The sequence below is a fragment of the Triturus cristatus genome, chromosome 8 (genome assembly GCF_964204655.1).
Source record: "Triturus cristatus chromosome 8, aTriCri1.1, whole genome shotgun sequence".
Taxonomy (NCBI): Eukaryota; Metazoa; Chordata; class Amphibia; order Caudata; family Salamandridae; genus Triturus; species Triturus cristatus.
In genome coordinates, this window is record NC_140591.1 from 1,676,717,775 (window position 1) to 1,676,738,744 (window position 20,970).

The 20,970-nt window shown below is 43.8% G+C and overlaps 1 protein-coding gene across 1 annotated transcript in view; it reads left to right on the forward strand.

The window, feature by feature from the left end:
- Nucleotides 1-20,970, forward strand: part of LOC146808569 (pepsin A-like) — a 160,023-nt gene that overhangs the window by 73,592 nt on the left and 65,461 nt on the right. The window contains exons 4-6 of the mRNA XM_085623592.1: nt 661-779; nt 7,987-8,183; nt 16,171-16,287. Coding sequence (XP_085479718.1) covers nt 661-779; nt 7,987-8,183; nt 16,171-16,287 — 433 coding nt within the window. The remainder of the gene's footprint in view (nt 1-660; nt 780-7,986; nt 8,184-16,170; nt 16,288-20,970) is intronic.

The window sequence follows — 20,970 nt, forward strand, 5'->3', positions numbered from 1 at the left end:
TAAATTTAAAACAGTATTTTTTCTTTTAATCAAAAATACCATCAAAACAGTTCATGAGAGCTTCCACCAAGCATTGATCCTGCCCCACTGATTGTTGTTGGGATACCCAGATCCAACCTTTAACCCTTTATCTAAATAAAACCAGCAGAAGCTGTGTGTCAGCCATGTTTCCAAGGATCCTGCTGGCACACTAATAAATTAGAAGAAAGAGATCACACATGTTGTGAAAACTCACCAGGGAGTCCGGAGGCAGCCCACAGATAAGAATTCAGGGCTGAGCTGAACGTTCAGTGGTATTTGTTTTGTTACAGTGGGCGACTGAAGTGGGGGGGTAGAGGTTTCAGCTGCTGTGCCACTGCTACAATCCTGTTTACACATGTGGGTCACGTGTTCAAACTGCAGAAAAGCATCACTGCTCAGTTTGTGATGGAAACATACTCACCCATGTTTGCTGACCTGTCAGCCACCGCGCCTGAGACAGTTCCAACCCATCAGTGGTTACATTTGTAGGATATTTTATTCACTATATAGCTCTACCATTGTGACTGATTACATATAACATCACCCACTCATTTACTGCTATTGATGAAGGACTGGAATGCATGCGATGTATTTAAGTGATTGAACCACAAAATCTGAAAGCCCTCTCTGTTCCTTCAGTACAGCACCGCCGTTTTGACGCCGCCCTCTCGTCCACCTTTAAATCCAACGGGGAAATCCTCACCATTCAGTACGGTACCGGGAGTATGACCGGCGTCCTTGGTGCTGACACTGTTCAGGTAAGATAGATTCTCTCCTCAAAGCTTGCGCAACAGTGGGGATCGGCCTACATGTGACATGTATCAGCATTTCAATGACTTCATTTTAGTCTTGAGCGCTGCCGCATATGTCCCCGATAACAGGAATCATCATAAATTTCCAAATCAGTCATGAGTTATCCATTGTGAATCTAGAGCAGACTGGCAGCGAGGCACATCCAACCCTCACAAGTGATTGTGAATCTAGAGCAGACTGGCAGCGAGGTACATCCAACCCTCACAAGTGATTGTGAATCTAGAGCAGACTGGCAGCGAGGCACATCCAACCCTCACAAGTGATTGTGAATCTAGAGCAGACTGGCAGCGAGGTACATCCAACCCTCACAAGTGATTGTGAATCTAGAGCAGACTGGCAGCGAGGAACATCCAACCCTCACAAGTGATTGTGAATCTAGAGCAGACTGGCAGCGAGGTACATCCAACCCTCACAAGTGATTGTGAATCTAGAGCAGACTGGCAGCGAGGTACATCCAACCCCCACAAGCGATTGTGAATCTAGAACAGACTGGCAGCGAGGCACATCCAACCCTCACAAGCGATTGTGAATCTAGAGCAGACTGGCAGCGAGGCATATCCAATCCTCACAAGTGATTGTGAATCTAGAGCAGACTGGCAGCGAGGCACATCCAACCCTCACAAGTGATTGTGAATCTAGAGCAGACTGGCAGTGAGGTACATCCAACCCTCTCAAGTGATTGTGAATCTAGGACAGACTGGCAGCGAGGTACATCCAACCCTCGCAAGCGATTGTGAATCTAGAGCAGACTGGCAGCAAGGCATATCCAACCCTCACAAGCGATTGTGAATCTAGAGCAGACTGGCAGCGAGGCATATCCAATCCTCACAAGTGATTGTGAATCTAGAGCAGACTGGCAGCGAGGCATATCCAACCCTCACAAGTGATTGTGAATCTAGAACAGACTGGCAGCGAGGCATATCCACCCCTCGCAAGTGATTGTGAATCTAGAGCAGACTGGCAGCGAGGTACATCCAACCCTCGCAGGTGATTGTGAATCTAGAGCAGACTGGCAGCGAGGTACATCCAACCCTCGCAAGTGATTGTGAATCTAGAGCAGACTGGCAGCGAGGTACATCCAACCCTCGCAAGTGATTGTGAATCTAGAGCAGACTGGCAGCGAGGCATATCCAACCCTCACAAGTGATTGTGAATCTAAAGCAGACTGGCAGCGCGGCACATCCAACCCTCACAAGTGATTGTGAATCTAGAGCAGACTGGCAGCGAGGCACATCCAACCCTCACAAGTGATTGTGAATCTAGAGCAGACTGGCAGCGAGGTACATCCAATCCTCACAAGTGATTATGAATCTAGAGCAGACTGGCAGCGAGGCATATTCAACCCTCGCAAGCGATTGTGAATCTAGAGCAGACTGGCAGTGATTTACATCCAACCCTCACAAGTGATTGTGAATCTAGAGCAGACTGGCAGCGAGGCACATCCAACCCTCACAAGTGATTGTGAATCTAAAGCAGACTGGCAGCGGGGCACATCCAACCCTCACAAGTGATTGTGAATCTAGAGCAGACTGGCAGCGAGGCACATCCAACCCTCACAAGTGATTGTGAATCTAGAGCAGACTGGCAGTGATTTACATTCAACCCTCACAAGTGATTGTGAATCTAGAGCACACTGGCAGCGAGGCACATCCAACCCTCACAAGTGATTGTGAATCTAGAGCAGACTGGCAGTGAGGTACATCCAACCCTCTCAAGTGATTGTGAATCTAGAACAGACTGGCAGCGAGGTACATCCAACCCTCACAAGTGATTGTGAATCTAGAGCAGACTGGCAGTGAGGTACATCCAACCCTCACAAGTGATTGTGAATCTAGAGCAGACTGGCAGCGAGGTACATCCAACCATCACAAGTGATTGTGAATCTAGAGCAGACTGGCAGCGAGATACATCCAACCCTCACAAGTGATTGTGAATCTAGAGCAGACTGGCAGCGAGGTACATCCAACCCTCACAAGTGATTGTGAATCTAGAGCAGACTGGCAGCGAGGTACATCCAACCATCACAAGTGATTGTTAATCTAGAGCAGACTGGCAGCGGGGCACATCCAACCCTCACAAGTGATTGTGAATCTAGAGCAGACTGGCAGCGAGGCACATCCAACCCTCACACGTGATTGTGAATCTAGAGCAGACTGGCAGTGATTTACATCCAACCCTCACAAGTGATTGTGAATCTAGAGCAGACTGGCAGCGAGGCACATCCAACCCTCACAAGTGATTGTGAATCTAGAGCAGACTGGCAGTGAGGTACATCCAACCCTCACAAGTGATTGTGAATCTAGAGCAGACTGGCAGCGAGGTACATCCAACCATCACAAGTGATTGTGAATCTAGAGCAGACTGGCAGCGAGATACATCCAACCCTCACAAGTGATTGTGAATCTAGAGCAGACTGGCAGCGAGGTACATCCAACCCTCACAAGTGATTGTGAATCTAGAGCAGACTGGCAGCGAGGTACATCCAACCATCACAAGTGATTGTTAATCTAGAGCAGACTGGCAGCGGGGCACATCCAACCCTCACAAGTGATTGTGAATCTAGAGCAGACTGGCAGCGAGGCACCTCCAACCCTCACAAGTGATTGTGAATCTAGAGCAGACTGGCAGTGATTTACATCCAACCCTCACAAGTGATTGTGAATCTAGAGCAGACTGGCAGCGAGGCACATCCAACCCTCACAAGTGATTGTGAATCTAGAGCAGACTGGCAGTGAGGTACATCCAACCCTCACAAGTGATTGTGAATCTAGAGCAGACTGGCAGCGAGGTACATCCAACCATCACAAGTGATTGTGAATCTAGAGCAGACTGGCAGCGAGATACATCCAACCCTCACAAGTGATTGTGAATCTAGAGCAGACTGGCAGCGAGGTACATCCAACCCTCACAAGTGATTGTGAATCTAGAGCAGACTGGCAGTGAGGCATATCCAACCCTCACAAGTGATCTTTTAGTACACACACCTTTATACCTTTCCAAGAACAAAATTTATAATTTTTCTGGACTTTCCACAAATGTTGTTTGTTTAAAACCACAGGTCCGTATAGTAAATCATTCCATGCATTTCGGGTAACTGTCATGAACGTTGATTCACTAAAACGCATGGGGTAGTGGAAGGGACCTCACAACTCAATGACATCACAGGAAGTGACATCATAAGACCTGTGACCCTGAATCCTATGAAATAATGCCACAAGACCCTAATCCCGTTGACATCATATTAATGCACATCACGTAAGCCTGGTGTATACTTCTAAGGGGAAAAGTGTTTGTTATATACAGGGAGATGTAGGGGTCACGCCCATTGGCACTAAATCGCAGGGACTATACATTTTCTATGAACTGATGGGCAACACAGAAATGATGGTTCTGGTCAAAATCATAATTTTTTCAAGTTTCAAAACTAATGGACTATGGAAAGAATTTTTTTAAATTGTTGGTTTGTAAATGTATTTAATTTGTTTACATTAATTGATTCTATTTGTAATATCAATATTGCACATTTCACTTTTGAACTGATATTTTTCCAACTCAAACATAATCTCCCAGCGGGATCTGCAGAAGGTAAACAGTGTTCATCAGAAAACTCTTTACCGTCTGTGCTTGGTAGTGCTTTTGCCACCTCTGACACATGAAAAGAAGATAGTTACGGAGGAATTAATATCTCATTTTAATTTGTCATAGGGAACATTCAGTTACCCTATCATCAGTCTACAGTCCTACACAAATATATTCTCCAAATTACTTTAAGGCACACATATGCAGTGGGACTGATCTTTGAACAAAGCACATTAACATTCAAATGCACAAGGACATACCAAAAAAAACTCAACAAACAATTATAAACTTAATTCTACGTTGCCAGTACCTGAAAATGTTTATATGACTAGTGTTCACACATTTATTCCGGGTGATCCACTCAGAGGTAGTCTTTTTTTGGCAAAAGGTACCTCTTTTCCCTTAGCTCTATTGTGCCACAGATACTTTTAATTACACTTTTGTTTTTATAGGGACTCCTCAAGAGATTGTAAACGCGGACGCGTTTCAGCCTTTAAATTCTTCTTGACCTCCTCAGGACAAGGGCAATGGAACGTTAATATTAATATCCTGTTTTAGTTGCGCAAACCGCAACCAGTGGATCTTAGTGCCACAGGTTGCGCCTCCACCCGAGGTACAAAACACGTCTCTCAATGATGGAAACTATTCTTAAATGGGTCCACGTATTTCAAATTCCGGACGCCGCTTTACCTCAGTACGCCTTGTATTATCACAACGAATAATCCCTCTGTACTCCACAGAAACATTTGGCGTGTGCCACCTGTGAGGCCAGGGGAGGCCGAAGTAGTGCTAGGAGTCGCAAGAGGCCCTAAATGATGCCCATGGCAGCTGTCCTTCTTCAGGAGCTACAGTGTAATCACCTGAATTCTAACAAATCAAAACGGCACATAGATTATTTGAAAAAAGCTAATTATATCATCTAGGTGGATGGCTGTTTACAAAACAACTCTATGGAACAAAATCTTGAAAATGATGCATAGAGAAGTTCCAAGTGCCTCTCTCTGTTGACTATTATCTCAGTGTTGATGTCTCATATGTGGCCCCCACGACTCCCTCTTACCTTCAAGAATCCTTGCAATGGTTCGCTCAAACATAGATACCTTTCTGGCAAGTACTTCTTCACTGTCTATGCTACCCCCATCTTTGGTTTACCCATACCCTTCACTGAAGTTAAATAATGGTGAATGTTTGACCTCTTAAATGCCACAAAATGATCAACTATTGCATCCTTTCAAAGAGTGATGCATAAAAGAAGACTTTGGGGCTCATTAGGATGTCTGGCAGATTTGATGCACCCGCCACCCTAGCGGTGATTGGGTCCGACCGCCATGCATGCGGCTGTCCTGCCCATTCAATTATGATGGGACCGCCACTGCTGCCTTCAGCTTCCACACCCTTAACATTGCGGCGGTGGCAGCTGGCAGCAGCACTGCCGCGATGTTATAAAGAGCATGTTGTGCATTTCACTGCACTAAGTGGCAGGCGCTACACTGTGCCTGCCACTAGGTGCAGTGAAATGCCCAGTGCACCCACAACTACCCCCAACACAAGAGGGGCCCGCAAAGAGCTCCAGAAGACATTCTCGTCCAGCCTTTAAATGGCAGGTCAACCGCCGCGGAAAGGTGGCTTCCACCGGCATCATAATTGTGCCGGCGCAGCCTGCTTGGCTCCACCGCCATTCTGAACACGCTGACCGCTCCGCTGGGCAATTGTGATGATTGCTACTGGTGGAAAAGTGGTGGCCGGACTTTCCCTTTGCCGTGGTACCCACTGCCATCCTAATTGGGCGGTGGGTAAATCCTGTGCGATTAAGGAAGGACCACCACCGCCGGCCCGGCGGTGGCGGTCCTTCGCCATCCTAATCGAATCCATAGTGCCTGATTACGGGTTTGATGGACAGGGTTACCCCGTCACAAACAGTAGGGATAACTCGTCCACCAAATTACAATTCCATTATATCCTCTGGAACTTGTAGTACAGCGAACAGAGTATCCATGACATTTGTGATGGAGTGTCCCATCCGCCAACCTCATAATCAGGCCCTTATTTTTAGAGTCCTGGTAGAAGCATGAAAACGTTTTAGGATCTCTTGATGAAATGTTTTTATATTCACTTTTTATTTAGGTATGTATCTATTTATTTATATTTCTGCTTATAATGTATAGATTATAAATAGTTGTGTAAAACATATAAATGCTACAATAAGTCACAGTCAATCCGAGTAGCACACCTCAATATGAAAATTTCACAAATTTAGCAATAAATAATAGCACTGCCCATTGATTAGTACTAATTGGTTTTCCTATGGTCATGTAGTCCCAGTCAATGCAATGATACACACTGCAAAGCTTATTTTGTCTCGTAATAAAATCTACTTAAATTCAGAGTTTTAGGAGCTGCCTTTCGGGATCTAGCTGTTCAGAGAAGTTTCATACTGACTGCCTCCAAAATTCACACAATTGATTCTGACAAATATATCTTCATACTTACCTAATTATGTAAACAATTTTAATATCTCCAGGAAAAGTCTGCGGAAAGGTCCATTCTCACTCTCAACCCTTCAATATGCCTTAGAAGTAAGAGTTTTTGTCAAGGATGGAGAGTGCTGCAAGAACAGTTTGCAGCACATGCCGACTAGAATAGTGGCCAAGCACAAGGTGTCGCAAACACTTGAGCTCAGTTTGCAGACTCCCAAATGCTTGTGCTGTAGTGAAGTTTCCAAAACTTCAATAGGACTGAACATCAGTGGTGACCACACATGGGATCAATAGCAAAGATCTGAGACCGTCCACAGTCCTTAACCTCGGTAACAATGAAGTATGCCCCTTAAGATTCACTGACAAGTATTTTGATTTATACCCGCCATTGGTGGTGAAATTATTATCATATTTGTATGGCATTTTTAGGAGCACTCTTGATGCTGAAATATAATGCAATGATTCATCTATTTTAAAACCCATCCAAATATTTACTGGATGGTCCTTTTTTTTGTTAAGACAAAATCATTTGAAATTGCCCAGTGATCTTTAGGGAGAAAGAACATAAGACAAACTTGTCTTTAACTTTTCTTAATAGCTTCAGTAGCTCTCATCAACCCGAAAGAATCAAGGCCAACAGGCTTCGAAATATAAACCCAAACAAATGAAAACCTGTCCGGCGTTGCTCGGTTCAGATGTCCATCTGTGCAGCTAGTATGGACACATGCTTGGTGGGGCACGTTTGCAGTTTGCATTGATAATTGCTGGCGATGACTTCAGATGTTTGACGGTTGTGTAAGCACGGGTCCTCAGTGTTTTACATGTTCATCAAGCAATATTAAAGGGTTGAAAAGAGCAGGGCAAACGGTGTAATGTGTGATTAATGTCGTAAGGTGCGCTACAAACACTGGTGTATCTTGAATTGTTTGTTGGGTAAGTTGTCTCATCATTACATATGTGTGGGTAAATTGCATTTGGACAGTGGAGCTACAAGTGTCATTTTTTGCAGGCCCTTCAAACATTGTAACTCACATCTGTCTGCCTTGTGTGCATGACAGCATAGGGTGCATCTCATATGCATTCTGATTACTTCCAGGTGGAAGACATCAGTGTCATAAACCAGACATTCGGCCTCTGTCAAACTGAAGCCTCGTTCTTCTACTACATGGAGTTTGATGGGATCCTGGGCCTGGCATATCCAAGCCTTTCTGCAGATGCAGTCACCCCTGTCTTTGACAACATGTGGAGCCAACGATTACTGTCCCAGGATCTCTTCTCAGTCTTTCTCAGCTCGTAAGTGTTTCTATTTGCACCATGCTAACCGTATTCGTTTTTTTTGTTCAAAATATTCTGTTAAAATTTATGATAAGACATTCGACCATACAAAAAGAGCACCATAGGTGGTACAAATAAGATTACCAAATAACATTAATACAATAAATGTACCTCTATAATAACAAATGTAACAGGATATTAAAGTAAAAATCCATAAAAAGGAGTAAGTAAAAACATCTTTACATTGATAACTTAATTGACCTACTAATTCAACCATAAAGTCTTTACATATTAAGCAAGTATATAACTTATTAATAATATCATTCATAAATGAAATGCTATATAAATTATTAATCAGTTTCCAAAATAAGAGATAAGTAGGTGTATTCTGAACTACACCCGATAGAGTCAGATTGGCTCCTCTTCAAGTAAAAATTATCGAACACCACCATACATGGACTGATAACAAAGAAGCTTTTTTCCAATTGGTGGTAATTGATTTTAAAGCATCAGAGATTAGGAAATATAGAATTTTGCTAGTTAAATCAGACATTCTTTATGGAAAGTAATATAGATTTATAATTCAGCATATTATACAAAAGATTAACTGAGATATTAAATATTTTTGTAATGATAACCCAAACTTCCTTCCAAAACACGGAAACACTATTACATTGATAAAGCAAATGTCTTAACGAGCCTGTGTTCAGGTTACAATGCCAACGATTAGGAGAATTTAAAAGTTTTGTGTGAAATAACTTTACAGGAGCCAATAGACAAATAGTATGAAGGAATTGGTTTGACATAAAGATACAGGCAGTCATTCAGAAATATTATCCATCCATATTTTCTTGAGAAACTTATATATCTAGTTGTTTATACAAAAAAGTTGGGAGAAAGTTGATATTGTCTCGTTCAAAATTATAAAAAAATATTCTATAGAGCACTGTTACAGCATGAGGTGAAGTAGCTTTTGTTTGAATGGAAATTTCTAGATCAGAGGTGACATTTAGAGGAAAATTGTTGGCCAATGAATCAAGGATAGAATTACATAAAAGTTAATATTTGGAAATGTCCGAAGGAGGCAAAACAAATTTTTGTTGTAATTCATCAAAAGTTAGAAAAAGTGTGTTATGATAAATATCTTTTAAATAAAAAATACTTGCTTTTCCAAGATTGCCAAAAGTTTGTATTTCAAGCAAGTTCTAACAATTGATTATATCATCATGACATATTTGAGGTGTGTGAAATAGGAGATTGTAGAGAGAGCCTAAATCTTGTAATATTAATTTTGTAGACTTCCGTATGATGAACATTTTTAGTAAAGTGATAGAGTTAGACATAGTGAAAAATGATGGTAAAGGAAATGGTGATATCAAACTTTTTTCAATAAGAAGCCATAAAAAGTGCATTAATAAGCTCTGTATGATTAAACCAAAAGGAACTGTGATTTAAATGAATTCATTATGATGATTAAGAAAAGCTGGCAAACCAAAACCATAATTACATTTTGCTATTTTTATAACTTGTATGGGGAGTTTTCTTATTCCAAATTAATTTAGATGAATGTTTATCTGTATTTTTGTAAAATGTAAGAGGGTATTGAGTAGCAATCATTGAGAGGAGGTCAAACATTTTTGAAGCAATAACCATTTTTAGAGAATCAACTTTTCCCCACAAGGATGGATTTAAAGAGGACCATTTCTGAAATTTGTCTTTAATATGATTAAGAATGTAATCACAATTTATTATAGTTGTTTGTTTAATGGTATTAGAAAATAGGATACCAAGATATTGAAGTTTTTTTGCCATATTAATTTATTGTTGGGCAGCAACAATAAAATTATAAAATTCAACAGGAATACCTTCTGGACTAGGAGATTTTATTTTTTTTAAATTAATTTTATTGAACATGTAACAATCTTCAGATAGATATCATACATAAATTGTAAAGTCCCATAAGTTTACATGTGTTTCCTTTACCCCGTATTACATCGTACATTGGTTTACACAGGTTTGCTGCTGCTACTATTGCTCTCTCGAGAGGTATCGCTCAGCTATTTGAACTAGGGTGGCTTGTAAGCGGCCCTCATTCCTCTGCCCAAAGACCTCTATATTTTGCCCACGCTCCCCATATCTTCACCCATTTGCGTGTGCAGCCCCTGCTTTGATAAACTGATTGTTCCGCCTGTAACACCAATCCATATCTCTTTTCCAGGCTTCTACTGATGGGGCGTCTCCTGCCCCCCATGCATGGGCGATGTTTCTTTTGGCCACCCCACCTGCCAGCCAGGTCTTGGCCTAGTGTGGCCATGTTGTCTCGCCAGTTACTCCTAGAATATGCCACCTTGGCTCGGTCGTCACAAGTTCTCCCACCACTTTCGATATCACTCAGGACAGGCTATCCCAGTATGTTTGGATCATGGGGCAGTCCCACAGTATGTGGAAGAATGACCCTCTCTCTCCACATCCCCTTGTGCACTCCTCGGACATACAATTACCAATACAAAATTGGATAATTCACGAGGCATAGGATCTGTGAAGAATGCAGAGGTGGACCAGTTGAAAGTGTGCCCTGATAGCTATTTCTCTGGGGCTTTGTAGGGCTTCGGCCCAATCATCATCCTTGAGGATCCCAATATCTGATTCCCAGGCTTCCCTTAGAGGCCCTGTGTAGTCTGGAGAGTTATTAACAAGCTTTCAATACGTGAGGGATACTGCCTTATCAGTCATGGGATCAAGGAAGAGTCTGTCCTCTAGTGGTGCATACTCTGGTATCGAGTTTCCCTCCTTCAGATGGAAGTGTAGCGCATATTGTAGTTGTCGATAGCGGAGATATTCTGCTTCTCCCGTCTGAAACTCCTTCCACAATCTATCGAACTCAACCATCTTACCTCCTTTCCAGACATCGCCTAGTGAGTCAATTCCTTAAGGCTCCATTTTCGGAAGCCCTCTAGGCGGTTCAGCTCCTTCTGGTGGTTTCCCACCCACAGAGGTGTCTGTTCCATGAGTTTAGTCTCACTGCCTGTCAATCTAGTGGCCTTATGCCATATTTCGCCCACTGTCTGTGTGTGCACGGAATGTGTGTATTATTTCTCCTCTTCTAGTATAGCTCCGCCAAGTAACTGCCAGCGCCCATCGTCAGTCGGTCAACCCTGTATGCCGGCTCCTCGAGCGGGGAAAACACCCACCCATTAATGTATATAAGTTGCGAGGCCCAATAGTATTTCCGAAGATCCGGAACGGCCAGACCCTAGTCATACACTCCTTTCTGTAATTTCTTAAGTGTAATTCTAGGATTACCACCACTCCTTAAAAGCAGTCTCTGTACGGACTCAATCGCCCGAAAGAATGTCTCTTGTATGTGATATGGAGTGTTTTGTAATACGTATAGTAGTCGTGGAAGTGCCATCATTTTAAAGAGGACTGCTCTGCCCATAAGGGAGACAGGCAGTTGCCTCCAGTGCGTCGTGTCGTCCCTCAGCCTATCTAGTTGTGTCTGTAAATTCAGTCGTATGAACTTGTCCTCTGACCTCGTAACCCATATATCCATATGCCCAAATACTTGAACGTCTCCTTCCGCACTACTCCGAACATGCCGATGTCAGGGCTGGTAGTTCCCCACTAGGGAGAAGACCAGGGATTTATCCCAATTGATACAATATCCCGTATATGTGCCAAAGGATTGTATTATATGAATGAGTCTATGGAATGTCTGTCGGGTCTGTGAGCATAAAGCAGGATATCATCCGCATGTAAAGAAATGCGGTCTTCCCAAACCCCGCCCATGTCCGTACCCCTCACCATCGGATCACCCCATATCCAGACTGCCAATAGTTCCAATGCCAAGGCAAATAGCATTGGTGATAACGGGCACCCTTATCGTGTGCCCCTTTGAAGTGAGAAAGATCTGGAATTGGTCCCACTGACTCTGACACGTGCCATCAGGCAGAATATAGTAGATGTGTCCACTTCTGTAGGTTTGTACCAAGACCCACCTTATCTAAAACTGCAAAGAGGTATGTCCATTCAATACTGTTGAATGCCATCCTCGCATTGATCAATAGTAGGCCTGCAGGCACTTCTGGCTGCTTTTGGGTCATGTGCATTACACCGTAAAGTAGCCGCAGGTTGAGCCTAGTGCTCCTGTGCGGCATAAGCCAGACTGGTCCGGATGAATTAGGGATTGTGTGATTGGGCTCAGCCAATTAGCATTAACCTTGGTCAATACTTTGGCTTCAAAGTTTAGTAAAGAGATAGGTCTGTAGGAGCTTCAGAGGTCATGAGGTTTTCCTTTTTTATGGATGATCACTATCGTCGCCATTCTCACATCTTCTGGGAGTTGACCCTCTTCTCTTGCCCCCAGAAACATTTTAAGCATGTGTGGGGCAAGCTTCCCTGCCACACACTTGAATAATTCCATAGGGAGGCCATTCGGGCCTGCCGCCTTTCCTGATTGCAAGTCCCGTATGGCACTTTCCACTTCCTCTACGTTTATGTCTGAGTCTAGCATCGCTCTATCGTCAGCCCCCACCGTCGGCAATGCCTTGTCTTTTAGTATTTTAAAGCAGTCTTCCTCCGCCCATTCGGTCTGCGACTGGTAGATGTTTTTATAGTAGCTTACAAACGTTTCTGATAACTCTGTACCTGGTCCACTCTGCAGGCCCTCTTCATTTCTAATTTCAGAAACCCAATTTCTAGCTCTATCCCTACTTTCCAGCCACGCAATCAGTTAGTTCGCTTTATCGCCCAAATCGTATATTTTCCACTGTGTGGAAATCGCGTGTTTCGACTAGGAGATTTAAGCAATTTAGGAGATTTAATCTCTGATTCAATTTATTGTAATGTGATCGGTATATCCAGTTTATTTCTAACTGATAGGGAAATTTTAGGTAAACCACATATCTTTAAGAAATTATCAATATGAGAAGTATCCATAGACAGATGATTATTATATAAGGTTGAATAGTAATTCAAAATTCATTGACTATTTCTTTGTGAGGAAATGCAGTTTTACCATTTGAATCATGAATAGCATTCATTTGAGTTTCATCTTTGTTCATACGAAGATAACTTGCCAAAAATCTTCCTGATTGGTTAGCAATGAAACAAAATGTAGCTTTGTTATTAGCAGTTTGGATGCCAGCCGTTTTGCTTAAAAGGGAGTTTAACTCATACTGAAGTAGAACTATCTGGATTAAAATAAAAATAATGATATATAGCTCACAAAAGTTGTGGTTTCTTTTTATCATTAAGGACAATATTTGTATTCCTGCGCCCTCGACATTTGGATTGTTAAGTTGCAAAACACATGAAATGAGTATCATGATTGGAAATATCTATATTATGGATAAGAGGTTCAGAAATTCATTGTTGTGATGTTAATAAATAGTCAATTCGAGAATAGAAATTTTGTGGATTAGAGATTTTTTTTAATGTTTCTCCTTTGAGTGATGTAAACACCAATCTACCAATTTGGTAGCTCTAAAAAAGGATTTAAGAGTTAAAAAATAATTGGGAGGACGAAATTTGGCTTGAGATATTCTAGCCAATAAAGGATCATATATTAGGTTAACGTCACCCCCAATAATAAGGGCAACATTACCAAATTTTAGCACTTCAAAGGTGAAAGGAGGTCAAACATTAGGGTCATCATTTATTTGACTGTACACATTAATCAGGTGTAAAATGGTATTAAAATGTTTGTTTTAACTATTAGGTCGCACCCATCTGAATTATGACTTTTGTTTAGTATTTGGAGATGTTGTTTTATTTCGCAAAGAGACTAGCAACTCCATTTATTGAGTAAACTGTAGTAGAAGAAATGCCATTACCAACACATTTGTATCATCTCTATGAGTCTCCTGGAGTAAACAAATGTCAGACTTATGGCTCGCTAAGTAATCTAAAACTTTAATACTTTAACCAGGTGTTGTTAACCTCTTACATCAAAGGAAACAATTTCAATACTATTGATATTACCCCTCTCTTAAAAGAGAGAAGAATTTAAACAAGAAGAAAAAAGATAGTATAGAAGAGTGAAAAGTAGCTCTAAAAATAGATGAAATAAGGAAAAGGAAAGACAAGGATAAACATCAAAAAGACAACATAGAAACATAAGTCATACTCCTGAATCACACACACACGCATGTGCAAGAATGACCTGCATTGATAATGCCCTTATAAAGAACCTCGGCTAAATAGGATAAATATAAAGAAAATGATAGCAAAGTATGAATCTCATTCATTTCCATGGATAGCAGAGAATGTTGATCCAAGAAGGCGTGAAGATCGAAGCAGTGAAAGGACTTGGAGAAACCATCCTTCCGTGTTATCATTGTCGACAGGTCTAAAAGGCCCTATTTAAATCCATAGCTACTTAGTCGTTGCCTAAGATTTTAACAGTTTCCTTGGCGAAGTCTTGATGGATGACAATATTATTACCGTTGGGCATTAAAGACCGGATCTCTCTGGCCGCTTTCTGGACCATCACTAAATGACGATGACGCAGAACTTTAAACGGTCATTTGACAAAGTTTGCTATGACTTGGATTACGATGTGAAGGAATTCTCTGCGCGTTGTCCATTTCACATTTTTCTGGGAATTTTTAATTAAAAAGACCAGGTAACAATTATTTACAACTACTGCCTGCAGTCATTGCCTTCTACATCATCTAGTAAAATTAAATTACACACGTTGTACTGATTACGATTTTCTAAATCAAGAAATAAGTTACTTAGTGGCAAACTTTTTGCTGTGATCGACATCAGACTGTCATTTTTCAATTTGTAATTCCGAATTTTTATAGCATTGTCTGAGAATTTCATGGAGAGACTAGCCATGTCATTTTGCATATTTTTAATTTCTGACTCAATATTGTCTGTAGTAGAACAAACTGCTTGTAACTGTTCCAATAAAGTACATAATGAGGGTTCATTAGAGTCTACAATTTTTTACTTTACTGGTGGAGGAGAAGTTCTTTGTTTGCGTTTATTATTCATAACATGTATATTTTTACCTAGCATATTAATAGAGAAGCTGTACTAAAGACACGTGCAGTGCAAATTGAAAAAAATTGGCAAGAATGAATGAAAGTCACCGCAATAATAGACTGTGAGACTGCTAAAACCAGCTGCGGGAGTAGTTTTATCCTTAGCCGCGCCTTTTCTTTAGAGTAACTGCGCCCTCCTGACAGGAAATTCAGCAGTTCCTTACTTGAGAGACTGGCGAAAAGCTTGATGAGGGAAACACCATCAGAACTGCATAAAGAGCTGTAGCAGTGGTCACCCAAACCTAGAGTATGCAGAATTCAACAGGTATCTCTATCCATAAATCATTAAAATGATCGTCAACAAAGCGGGCGACACTGAGGATTATCGGGAGGTGGCAACCTTGTTTCACGCACTCGCGCGGCTCCCTAGTTTTATTTCTTTTAAGGCGACCAATCACACAAGGGCTTTTTGGCACCAATTTTTGGTAGTTTGTTACTGGGCACAGGTTACTGGCTTTGCAAAGAAGTGAGAGCACAGACACATAGACCCTCATTCAGATGGGTCTGGTAACTTCTGTTGCATCTTGATGTCGCTGTGGTAAGAAGGGCATCCGCCCCCTACAGGCAGCCAGTCTTTATTGCCTCTCCAGACACTGAGGAGTTAGACAGCTGTTAGCTCTCCTACCAGTCAGTCAACATCCTTTCAGTTGGTTTATATGGAAATAAACCATACAATCACATTTAAAAACACAATAAAAATAAAACAACCACAATAAAAACACAGTAGCAATAAGACATTAAAATCATATTTAGACCAAGTCCAATTCTATAAATTCAAATGCGCTATAAAAAGAACTGTAGATCTTCAATCGTGTGTCGTATGTCTATACCCTATGCAGAGTTACACCTTTTCTACCTTTTGTTTTCTTGGACTTCTGTGTTTTCTTTTGCATTACCTGTTATAATCATTTTTCTGTTCACAAATAATGACGACCAATGCTTTGCTCCCATAGTGATGATTCAAGTGGGAGTTTTATCATCTTCGGAGGATGGGACCCGTCCTACTTCTATGGATCCCTCAACTGGGTCCCAGTCGCTGATCAAGAATTCTGGTGGATTTTTATGGACACGTATGTACTCATCACCCTATCCTGAAAGAAACATGTTCAGTCCACTTGTATTTTTATTTCAGGAGTTGTGGAAAGTGCTGTGCAGCCATGCTGTGAGTATAGAATACTGCTAGACACAAATATGAAAGGTCTGTAGGAGAACTGACAAGTTAAGGTTCATTCTGCGAAGCCGCGTATCTTCTTGTTTATGGATGCCCTAAAGAGTGACTTCCACTCTGTTGCAAGCATGCTTCTCCGCATGTCTTGGTGAAGCTGTGCACCCCTGCCTTTCAACATATCTGACCGACCCTCGTGCCCCCTCCTGTGGCTCTGGTATCTAATGGACCCCACTGAGAGATCCCCCATATTACAGACTTCAGTGATGACTGGCAATGTGACCCTCGAATCTCAGCGAGAATGTGAACCGAGGGAACACAGTGTCTTCCAGGAGGATTGGATGGGGGTTCACCACTACGAACAGCTTGAAAAAAATGGGAACCGAAATCTGCCTTGAAAGCATAATTTTCACATATATGTGATCAAAAGGCATTCTCATTCCATACTAAAGTACTTTTCATGGTGTGCAGAACCTACCTCATGCGCCCCAGGTATTGATTCTATATATTTCAGAATATGCAGGATGTGCCCCCATATGCCAGTAACACTGTGCCAGGGCTAGCATGTGCCACGGGTGCCCCTTAAACCAAGAATGTCGTACACCATGACAGGGCTGGCATTTTGCCGCTCATAAACCATGGTTGACCAATAGGTAAAGAATTGCCGCTGGTGTTTCCGGGCCGCATTCTGGCATGGTTCCCTCCCCTCAATCCACAATATGCCATGGTATTTCTACGGTACACCACACTTGCCACAAATCCTTTTCAGCGCATGTAATTACAACGCAGTAGTTACAATGACCGCGTTGTAACAACTCATACCATTACTCGGCAAGTCGTAAGAGCGACTTGCGGAGGGGGCAGAAGATGTTGGATTTAAACCAAACACCTTCCCTACTGTTGCACAGACTGGAGTTGGAATAGTAAATTATACTATTCCAACATCCAGCGCCCCCACCCCCCCCCCAGAGCAAGTTGTTCCTATGACTTGCGGGGTAATTGCATGCGGAGAAAAGGCATGCGATGTAAGGAGGCATATTCTACGCAATAGCAATAATTCCTTCCAGTGTTTCAGGGCCCACACTTTACCACAGCAGTCCCATATACCAAGTTATCTCTAGTGTGCCAGCATTGTGACATAAATGCCACTTACACCAAGAATTTCCTCCAATATGCCAGCACCAGCATTTTGGCATGAGTGCCCCGTCTACCAAAAATTACATCCAAAAAGCCAGTGCCAGCATCTTGCCATGGATGCCCCTTACACCAAATATGCCAGCAGTTTGCAATAGGTGCCCTTTAGGCCAAGAATTTTCTCCAAAATTCCAGTGCCTGCATTTTGCCACGGGTGCTCATATTTCACGAATCCGCTCCAATATGCCAGGATGTTGCCATGTGTGCCAAATATGCCAGTGTCAGCATTTTCTCATGGATGCCTCTTATGCCAAGGATTACCTGCAATATTCCAGCATCTTGCCATGGGTGCCCCTTATGCCAAGAAATACGTCTCGTGTCCAGTTCCAGCATTTTGCCACTGGTGCCTCATGTGCCAAGAATAACCCCTATTATGCCACCACCAGCATTTTGCCATGGATGCCTTTATGGCAAGAATTATCTCTAGGATGCCAAGATTTACCTGTAGTGTTCCAGCACTAATATTATTCCAAGGGAGTCCCTTATGTCAGAAATTACCTCTGGTGTGCCTGTGACAAACTCTCAGGCCTAACAGACCCACATACACACTCTCACTCACGCATGCCCACTTATATTTAATGTCTCACTCACGTTCTCACTCACAATAATTTTAACTTTCACTGGTACTAATTTTCATTCACTCATTCTCACAACCTTACTCTCTCTTTTCACTCAGTTACACTTACTGTCACACACTGTCACTAATTCTTACTCCTCCATCACTCACTGTCAGTCACTCACTTTCAAATGCACACATTCACAGACATATATTCATAGATACAAACACACAAATGTTGAGACATACATGCTCTGTCTATCAGACACACACACAGACACATATGCACTCAGACAGATGCTGTCACCCACATACATGCAACATCTGATAAATATATTTCTTTTAACTTACTTCCGGTGTCTGCCTCACTCCACAACTACTGAGTGCTCCATTGCCCCTCTGGGCAGGAACACAGGTCCTTACTGCCTCAAGCACTTAAGCATGAAACTGAAAGCTCGGGCCTGTGCATTGCATGCACCATCCTGAGGTACTATGCAGGCTTAAGTTTCTAACCTGTTGTTTTTTATACCACCCCCTATGAACATGTCACATGGTAGTGTCAGATCAGTGAGGCTTCTGACCTCACCCTACGGCAGGACGAGGTGGTATATCCCACCCTCTACCAACATGTCACAGGGAGGTGTCAGATCAGTGAGACTCCTAGCTTCACCCTACGGCAGGACGAGGTGGCATATTCCACCCTCTACCACCATGTCACATGGAGGTGTCAGATCAGTGAGACTCCTGGCTTCACCCTACGGCAGGACGAGGTGGGAGATCCCACCCTCTACCAACATGTCACAGGGAGGTGTCAGATCAGTGAGACTCTTGGCTTCACCCTACGGCAGGACGAGGTGGGAGATCCCACCCTCTACCAACATGTCACAGGGAGGTGTCAGATCAGTGAGACTCCTGGCTTCACCCTACGGCAGGGCGAGATGGGAGATCCCACCCTCTACCACCATGTCACAGGGAGGTGTCAGATCAGTGAGACTCCTGGCTTCACCCTACGGCAGCCCGAGGTGGGAGATCCCACCCTCTACCACCATTTCACAGGGAGGTGTCAGATCAGTGAGACTCCTGGCTTCACCCTACGGCAAGACGAGGTGGGAGATCCCACCCTCTACCACCATGTCACAGGGAGGTGTCAGATCAGTCAGACTCCTGGCTTCACCCTACGGCAGGACGAGGTGGGAGATCCCACCCTCTACCAACATGTCACAGGGAGGTGTCAGATCAGTGAGACTCCTGGCTTCACCCTACGGCAGGACGAGGTGGGAGATCCCACCCTCTACCAAAATGTCACAGGTAGGTGTCAGATCAGTGAGACTCCTGGCTTCACCCTACGGCAGGACGAGGTGGGAGATCCCACCCTCTACCACCATGTCACAGGTAGGTGTCAGATCAGTGACACTCCTGGCTTCACCCTACGGCAGGACGAGGTGGCATATCCCACCCTCTACCACCATGTCACAGGTAGGTGTCAGATCAGTGAGACTCCTGGCTTCACCCTACGGCAGGGCGAGGTGGGAGATCCCACCCTCTACCACCATGTCACAGGGAGGTGTCAGATCAGTGAGACTCCTGGCTTCACCCTACGGCAGGACGAGGTGGCATATCCCACCCTCTACCACCATGTCACAGGTAGGTGTCAGATCAGTGAGACTCCTGGCTTCACCCTACGGCAGGACGAGGTGGGAGATCCCACCCTCTACCACCATGTCACAGGGAGGTGTCAGATCAGTGAGACTCCTGGCTTCACCCTACGGCAGGGCGAGGTGGGAGATCCCACGCTCTACCAACATGTCACAGGGAGGTGTCAGATCAGTGAGACTCCTGGCTTCACCCTACGGCAGGACGAGGTGGCATATCCCACCCTCTACCACCATGTCACATAGTGGTGTCAGATCAGTGAGACTCCTGGCTTCACCCTACGGCAGGATGAGGAGGGAGATTCCACCCTCTACCACCATGTCACAGGTAGGTGTCAGATCAGTGAGACTCCTGGCTTCCACCCTACGACAGGACGAGGTGGCATATCCCACCCTCTACCAACATGTCGCAGTGAGGTGTCAGATCAGTGAGACTCCTGGCTTCACCCTACGGCAGGACTAGGTGGCATATCCCACCCTCTACCACCATGTCACATGGTGGTGTCAGATCAATGAGCCTTCGAACCTCACCCTACAGCAGGACGAGGTGGGAGATCCCACCCTCTACCACCATGTCACATGGTGGTGTCAGATCAGTGAGGCTCCTGGCTTCACCCTACGGCAGGGCGGGGAGGGAGATCCCACCCTCTACCAACATGTCACAGGGACGTGTCAGATCAGTGAGACTCCTGGCTTCACCCTACGGCAGGACGAGGTGGGAGATCCCACCCTCTACCACCATGTCACAGGGAGGTGTCAGATCAGTGAGACTCCTGGCTCCACCCTACTTCAAGACGAGGTGGCATATCCCACCCTCTACCACCATGTCACAGGTAGGTGTCAGATCAGTGAGACTCCTGGCTTCACCCTACGGCAGGACGAGGTGGGAGATCCCACCCTCTACCACCATGTCACAGGTAGGTGTCAGATCAGTGAGACTCCTGGCTTCACCCTACGGCAGGACGAGGTGGCATATCCCACCCTCTACCACCATGTCACAGGTAGGTGTCAGATCAGTGAGACTCCTGGCTTCACCCTACGGCAGGGCGAGGTGGGAGATCCCACCCTCTACCACCATGTCACAGGGAGGTGTCAGATCAGTGAGACTCCTGGCTTCACCCTACGGCAGGACGAGGTGGCATATCCCACCCTCTACCACCATGTCACAGGTAGGTGTCAGATCAGT